General features: G+C 39.5%; 1 protein-coding gene across 1 annotated transcript in view; it reads right to left on the minus strand.

The window, feature by feature from the left end:
• Positions 1-7,508, minus strand: part of hsf4 (heat shock transcription factor 4) — a 29,135-nt gene extending 21,627 nt beyond the window's left edge. The window contains exons 1-6 of the mRNA XM_034084480.2: positions 7,383-7,508; positions 3,480-3,588; positions 3,254-3,381; positions 2,125-2,249; positions 803-878; positions 57-124 (exon numbers count right to left, since the gene is read on the minus strand). Of these exons, the coding sequence (XP_033940371.1) occupies positions 57-124; positions 803-878; positions 2,125-2,249; positions 3,254-3,381; positions 3,480-3,588; positions 7,383-7,508 (632 nt within the window). The remainder of the gene's footprint in view (positions 1-56; positions 125-802; positions 879-2,124; positions 2,250-3,253; positions 3,382-3,479; positions 3,589-7,382) is intronic.
• Between the last annotated feature and the right edge of the window lie 1,489 nt (positions 7,509-8,997).

Consider the following 8,997-nt stretch of genomic DNA (forward strand, 5'->3'; position numbering starts at 1 on the left):
GTGTGTGTGTGTGTGTGTGTGTGTGTGTGTGTGTGTGTGTGTGTGTGTGTACTCACAGCTTTCTCTTCAGGCCCACAGTGCTGGGTGTGTTGGACTGCATCTGGCTGAACAGAAACTGAATCAGCTGGCAATGAGAGAAAAAGCACAGCATGAATCAGCATCCTCCTCCTCACTCACACACACACACACACACACACACACACACACACACACACACACACACACACACACACACACACACACACACACACACACACACACACACACACACACACACACACACACACACACACACACACACACCCACAGTTTGTCCTTCTCTAAATACATCAAAACGGTAAAGGACAATAACTTGAATGACCCAAAAAAACATAATTCGTTCTACAAGACAATACATGTAATCTATACTGTATGACAAAACAAGCCTAACACTATAAGGAGCATACATATATTTGATTTTAAACATGTTAAAACATAGAGTTGATACATAATGAAAAAGGCTCCCTTAGTTGTGCTTGCAGGACAATTGGCAGATAATGTATATAAAATAATTTCTTTCAGAGGTATCAGAAGAAGTGATAACACCACTGAAATGTTATTCCTGAGTAATCCTTAAATGATAGACAGTAGTAGTATATACACACACATACACTCTTATATTCACAGACAATATACACACACACACACATAGATCTTCTGAACACACCAATGGCTGTTAAAGTTGTTCCAGAGAATCTCCCTTGTTGTAATACTGGTACGACCTATAGTTCAGACCCACACACTTGCACTCGTAAAGACTGACCTTGTTCATGACTTTCTGCTGCTGTGTGTGATTCTGTCTCAGTGAGACCACCTCTCTCCACAGGACTTCATTCTGCCTGCAAACAGGAGACAGACATTTATAAGAGGTGGTCGCTCAAATCTTCATTTTAACCTGGTTAAGATTTGGAAGTGTCTTACCCAACACATAGCTTGTTTTATATGCATTTAGTTGAACATCACTTTCGTTTGCGTTTTTCTCATCAACCAGTTGGTAAGACATTCAGGTGTGTTATACTAGTAGCACCGAATGTAGCATTGAGCCATAACTCTAACGCTGAAGTAAGGAGCAACAGAGGTATGGTAGGCTCACTTCCAAGATGTCTTTGTTTATCATCACCCTTTTGCAAGCGATCTACTGTGCAATATATCTATATCAATTCTAAATATATGTATATATTCAGAAGTAGAAAACTTGTATCATGTCTGCACAATATACTAAAGACTAAATTGCGTGGCGGAATATGGCATTGTCCACGTCTACAAAAATGTGTGTGTGTGTGTGTGTGTGTGTGTGTGTGTGTGTGTGTGTGTGTGTGTGTGTGTGTGTGTGTGTGTGTGTGTGTGTGTGTGTGTGTGTGTGTGTGTGTGTGTGTGTGTGTGTGTGTGTGTGTGTGTGTGTGTGTGTGTGAGTCAGGTGAGCAGGTGAACATTCTCTCCTGTCATTAGCAAACAATACTGAGCACAAAGCAGCTCCATCAAACAATAGACACATAGCAGCTATTTTCAGCAACAAAAGCCCCAGAGAAAAAGTCCATCCACTGGATGATTTGCTCCAATTTAGAGGATTAATTGACAGACCGACTGAATGTAAACTTTAACTCCTCTTAACTATATGTTCTTTACAAAAGACAAACTAAATATTGACCATAAGGCCATTTAAAACAAGTCATAGTCAGGCTTAAAATGTTTTAATCAGTGGACAAAATTAACCGTCAAATTAAATCACTTTTTTTCAGATTGGTATGTAAATTAGTTTGCATTCACATACTGAATCACATATTTGAATGTTTACCACGACACCAACCAGTTATCTATTAAATGAACACAAACGAAATAATAACCACAATAATCAAGGTCTTTAAACTAGGCCCCTACAAAACAGGACCTTAAGATAATAAAATAACCCAGGACTTGTGATGGTCGCTTTACACATTCCTAAACTCCTAATTTCCATTTGCAACTAACGGAACAATATACAACCTCCTGACAATAATGAAGCTTGTTCCTGAGGTGTTGGGGCCCCGGGGCAGCAGCTTAGGGCCGGGTCGGGTATTGGAACACAAACAACATCTCTGTACTCACTGTTTCATGTCTTGCATCTGACACTCCATGTTGTCCTGCTGTGTTCTGAGAAGCTGGACTTCATACAGCAGTTTACTGAGGTCCTCCTGACGAACTTTGGTCTCCTCACTCTTCACAATGGATACCTAAACACACAGTACAGCCTTATTGGGTAAGTTATTCAGACAACAACCACATATTCCCTCTGCTGTGTTTGTGAGCAAGTAAACTCACTGGAGATGTTAGCCACACTGGCAGTACAGCTGCCATGAGAGCAAAGGTTTACCCCTTTTGTCTCAATAACCTTTCGCGTTAATTGATAACATGTTGCAGAGTCATGGTCCCCAGAGGTTGAACCCTAATTTCTTATGTGATCCCCTGACTTTTTCTCTCGCTGCAATCTTACGTTGACATTTATGAGTGTAATGTCTCAACAAATATTGGCGGAAAGTATAGGAAACTGGCTATATCCATGTACATATACTTCAAAATGATTGTTTTCCATCAGCATTAGGTGTGTCATCGCTAACAAGCTTATGATGATATGCAAAACCCAGCCAGTCCACATGCTAAGTACTTTCTAAATCAAAGCATATTGGCATTCGACTTAGACTGCTACCACTGCATGTCGTAATGAAAGTAAAATCATTTGTATGCTCCTTTGCTAAGATATCTTTCCAGGAAATCCAATGAAAATATAGTCATCCAATGCCATTTAAATACAAATATATATTTCTTGCTAGACAGGTAGGGTTTCAATTCCTGTCTGAAATTCCATTTTAACAGATCACACGTTTTTTACTTTTATAGTGCAACAGTAGTTCAGTTGGCTCCGGAAAGTATGTTCTTGTTCCTTTCAATTATGCAGTTCTCCTGATTATCATGCAATGTGTCAAATTAGCAAAGTAGTTCCTGCGGGGTTTAGTAGCTACATACAGCTTTTTGACATCACTTCACACACTGTGGACTACGGAGAGCGGTGGTCATGTTCAGAGATGAATCACTTCTAAAGTCACACAGAGCACATGCTTCTTATGTCACTGTGATTGAGCTTAGGTCATTTCTCCAAATCTCCAAATATGTCTTTCTAAATTATTTTGAAGCACTTCCTGATCACTCTATCTTTGAGACTGTGTGTACGTGTCCATACCTTCCTCTTGATGTGTTCCAGCATGTGTTCATGCCCCTGGAGGAAGTACAGATGTTGGAACTCTGTGTCGTCTCTCTCAGGCTTCACCAGACCGCTCTGCTCAATGTTCACCACCTTACGGAAACCATCTAGACACACACATTAAAAGCATACACACACACACAAAGTCAAAATACATACTGCTGTTGAGAGAAGAGTACAGAGGAGATGAGGAACGTGTACTCACACATGTTGAGCTGTCGGACAAAGCTTGCCATATTATTGTGTTTGAAGTACTTTGGCAGGACTTCCTTGGCAAAGCGTCCCTGGTCAAACACATGGAAGCTTGTCCCAGACTGAAACAGAAAATAGCTGTCATCACATAATTGACATACACACATGAAATTCACAACCTTTTTGTATCTCCATTCTAATGATAGGTTTTCATTTACAATCAACACAATATCTTGACTTGTCTGGTTAGTCTGTTCCTGCTTATTATTACTCAGGGTCACTTGTTGATGCCACTCTCTTTCTGATGATCAGTTCATGATGTACTATGCCATCTTAAAAACGGCTCCAGAAACAAGTCAATCGTGAGAAGAAGCAGCGATCATGAGAACATTAAGTAAGAGAAAATAATTCATGCTGCAACAAATCATATTGGCTGGAAATGAGTTTCCAACAGCTACTGAAACTGAGAAGTGGTATGCTTACAAGAAAGCAAGTGTTCAGAAAGTGTCACTGTAATTAATAATATTACCTCACTTCCTGGGAAAACCTATGAAGTGATGAGGAACCTATGACGTTGCTTGCAAAAAAGTCAGACCGTAGTAAAATGAAGAATAATGTTAATCTAATTTGTCACGCCTATTTTCCATTTTGCACCACGTTGTGCTTCATCAGAGAAATTGCAGAATTTATGACAAAAATGCCACATTATATTCCCATGAACAGGAATACAAATTACCCGGCTACTCTCTGCATTTCTTGATAATTTATCTCATAAATGACCTCGCATAAATAAAAAAAAAACAGAACAAGAGTGATAACTTTAAATCTAATGCAAACATGGAGCTTTTGAGCCAACCCGGAAACGTTTTAGAGGCTTAGGAGTACACTGTCACTGCAGTTTACAAAATGCTTTGCATGAGCTGTAATCTTATGCCTTTCAGGATTCTAAAGAACACGTTTGTAGATATTTAATATGCTCATGAACACTAAGGGGTACATTTAAAAAATGATTGCTTTGTTTGCACAAATGAGACAGAAGGAGACAAGGTACATCTCTAAGCGCCTCTAAAAGCATAAAATGAACGCCTAGCTGTGCTGCAAGCAAATAGTGGCGTTCCATTGCTGTTTGCCAGTTTATAAATCAGGGCATTTGCATCCATGTGGCATAACATTGGCCCATTTCTATGCAGATCAGTGCTAATATCCACACACTGAAAAGATTAGCATGTGCAGAGATTTGGTCATAACTGAGACTTTGTGAACATGGCAGCAAGGATTGTAGCCATGCTAAAATTCAAACTAATTTATTTTGGAATGCAAAAACAGGGTGTACTGATTGGTGTGTCATGAGAAATAATGGATAAAGCTCCCCTACACGCTGAAAAAACTCAGACATTGACTTTAATTAAATGTATTATGTCAACAAATGTCACATACGTGCATTAGTATAATGCATTAATGTGAAATCATAGGAGAATAATAAGATGTTGAACCTATTATAATATATTTTTTAATTAAAACTTTATATTATTTCTTGTTTTCTGTGTACACAGGGGAAACAAAGACACATGAACAATAGAAAATAAGGTTATCAAGTAACGAACACATTACTTTTCTCCTCTCCCTCTGCAGAGAAAAGGACAAGTTGCACTCAGTGACTTGATACGAAGCAGGGAGCAGCTGTAACTGATGCAATCCATTTTGGGTGAAAACTCCCCTGAGTGTGCAGATCGACCTACAGATCGAACTAATGATTCACTGGTACAAAAAGAAAATGAAAAGAAGTATTTTTGCAGGTTTTCTAGGGCTGCACCGATTGAACAAATCTCAGCCAATGCCGTTGCCGATGTCACACCGATGTAATGGCGCATCCCTATTGTTTTTTAAATTGCCACAAGAATAATGTTGCTTCTGTTTGTCGGTGACAGCTTCACCACATGTTACTCAGGCTACCCTATTAGAACATATGCAATCGAAATAACAAAAGGACCTTTATAAGGAGGTGATACACTTTCCCAGAGCACAGAGTACATTTATCAGAAGCAAAATTCAGCTCAGTCAGCCAGTCCTTCTCTCTTTTAATATGAGTGATGAGTCATGCTCTCTCATCCAACATTGCACTCTAACTAAACGACTGCAGTAGCTCTTTTACTCTGAAAAGATAGTTGTGGAGTTAGCAAAACCCATGTACATAACAAATGAGTAATGATTAAAGTTTTGATAATTCTAACAAGACCTACTGTTGCTTTGTTTGTTGTAATGCTCACTTGCTCACTAATAGTCTGACAATGCAACAGCTGATGCCATACACTCTTAACTACAGATGTCATGGGACTAAAGAGCTTCTGTCAGTGTGTTTGTCTCCGCACAAAAAGAACAGAGAAGCTGTCCTCTTCCTGTTTAGCACAGAAGCCTGCGTGACACACATCAACCCTGCACACATGCAGCTATTTCCCTTGGATAAACAGTGATAAACGCATAATGACCTGCGAATGGTCGCTGTTTACATCTTGACAATACTATACAAATTGACTTAAACACTTACATGAAGTAGGTACTTCATTGTAAGAGCTTAGGTCAATTTTCGTTACCTGCTCACAAAATGAAACATGTAGGTGCTCATCCTAGGTCAAAGGTCAAATGCGTTGTAAGAGTGGCAATCACAATATACTTAAATGTTAGATAACACTCGACACACAGTTTTTATATGACCAAATAAACAGATTCATCAAATAAATGCAGGCTTAACAACGTACATACAAAACGTGATTTGTATGATGGCTGTAAAGGTTCATTGTAAGCCAACCAATAATATTATTGATATATTATATATTATTAGTATAAAATAGTGGGACTATTGTCACATTCTTTGAAGTGTGATTTTTCCTGTAAGCTTCTCAAATGGTTTTATTTCAATCAAATGTAAAGACCTGGAGAGGTAAAATGATCAAATATGAAATATATTTATATTTCTTATCCCAGATTTATCTTTGGACCATTTGAGAGGGTTCCTACCACTAGCCTATTAAGACCATAACTCACCAGGAGTTTCAGGGCATTAAGACTTAAAAACAACCTTCTTTAAAAGCCGAGGCCAGCTAAACATCAGGATTATCAACTTTTTTGTATTAATGTAATTGATATTAAATGTGTTAATTGTATTATATTGTTTATATAACTATTTTATAGAGGTTTTTTTCATCTCGGGCTATTTCGCTTGTGGGGTTAGTTTAACAACATGAGCAGGAGGGTAATTTTGGCTAGCTAGGCTAAATGATAGCAAATGCAGATAGCAAGCTAAACATGTGCAATCCAGTCTCATGACTTCATTTTGGTGCCTGAAATGTATTTCTGACTTGTGTGTGCTTTTGCGTTTCGTTTGATTAACATTTTAAATGGGCTGTTCCTTATCACAGAACAGCAGGAATACGATGAACACTGCCTATGGGGTTTCAAGAAAATACTTGAAAGTGTGTAGCCAAGGGCCTAGAAAGTTATTTTGAAGAATGGACAGAAATAATAGTAAGTGAAAGTGCTTGAATTTATATATTTTGTGCACAGATTGATATTGTTTTACTTAGCTCTTCAACTGCTAAATATGCCTCTTTCTCTATCGTTCAACTTACACAATATATTGCTTTACTGTGCTATGAGGCTGTATAGTGTACCATCACTGCAACACACCACGAAAGTGTTCACACATCTTGAATATAAGAGAATTAGGCCTGAAAAGGCCTTAAAAAGTATTTGAATTAGCTGTTTAAGAACTCTAGCACGAGTTTATCCACTAAGGAAGATAATACAACAAAGTACATAGATGTACATTTTTACTTTCTCGTATGTTTTTTTTAATTCAAATGAAATTCCTCACAGTTTATACAGCTTATTTTACATTTTGCCCTGAGGACTGACTCACAGCGCTCCAGCAGATGAGGTGGTTGGTATCTGGATCCTCCACCAGTGTCCACAGCTTGGTGAGAAATGCGGGAACATTGCTGGCGTAGCTTCCATCAACACCCATGGCACCCGGAGACTCCTGCATAGTGACACCTGTCCACTGCCAAGATGGCTCAAAACAGGAAACCAAATGTGTATGTGTGTATCAAATATGTGTGAGAATGTATTTGCGGACTCAGAGATTAGTCCATGATTGAGAAACTCCACCTCTGACGATCCTTTATTGATAATCCCAAGTTTGTCTCAGTCTCTTGGATTCCATCTCAGTCCGTCAATCTGTCACCTTCCGTACTTTGCAGATTCAACTTTGTCTCTTAGTTTTTTTTTACTCTTGTCTTTTGTTTCTTTTAAATATAGTCTATTTTAATCTACCTTTGTTGCTCTTATGGTTTCCTTTTCTCATTTGCGATTCCTCTCTCTGTGCTCCCTGCCACATCAGTTACACAACTGAATGTCATCACAGAAGGTCCATGTCAGCACACACACACACACACACACACACACACACACACACACACACACACACACACACACACACACACACACACACACACACACACACACACACACACACACACACACACACACACACACACACACACACACACACACACACACACACACACACACACACAATACCCCCGGCCTCCCACTGACAATCAAGAGACCGCCCAGTAAAACAATCCACACAAAAGCTTCAATAATACACCCCTGTTCCCCCATCAAAAGGCTTTTGTAAAAACGGAATAGCGCAGGGTTCGGTGTACCTGTATGCCAGGTAGAAGGGTCCCTTCTCCTATGGAGGATTATCAAAAATGTCTTGACAAATGTTATTAGGTAGGCAAACTGTCCTGTTTTGTGCTTTAACACCACATCAACTCTACTGGCCTACTTCTAAACTTTGTGATTTAATCACAAACACATGTAAGAGTGTGTTACATTGCTGGGAGCAAGAAAAGTTAATCCATGAGTATTTGTTGAATTATAATAGTAATAGTAATAGTAATAGTACCAACATTAATCAATGAATAAGTGCTTTGAGGGGAAAGGGGAAACAAAACTGGTATCAGTGGCCATCGCATTCATTTAATAAGTCCGAAATAAAGAATTGGATGGTCGCACATTCTGCTGTGTTTGTTGTATATGTTGTAATGCACATTTTTGGGGAGGTATCCTTAACGGCCCGTCCACACAGCGGCGTGCGCTGACGCTTGCCGGCGGGCGTGTCTGAAACTCGACCAACAACCAATCACATGAATCTCCCGCCCCTGACACACAAGCAGTGGTTTGATTGGCTAGAGCTTGTACTGGCATATGATTCGATTGGCTGACGCCTCTGCCGAGGTGTCAAAAGTTGAACATTGCTCAACTTTTGCAGCGAGCCACGCCAGCTACGGTCCACGTTGCTTCCCACGATGCATTTCGGCTAAAAGTGACATCACCCCATTCAAAGTGAATGGGGAAGCGTCAACGCACGCCGCTGTGTGGACGGTGTTAGGAGATTTTGGTGGACAACTCGTCCGCTTTCTTAAATCTCCTCGCGTCCCTACACAAGCCGTTATCTTACAGGAAGG

Source organism: Pseudochaenichthys georgianus, chromosome 6 (genome assembly GCF_902827115.2).
Source record: "Pseudochaenichthys georgianus chromosome 6, fPseGeo1.2, whole genome shotgun sequence".
NCBI lineage: Eukaryota > Metazoa > Chordata > Actinopteri > Perciformes > Channichthyidae > Pseudochaenichthys > Pseudochaenichthys georgianus.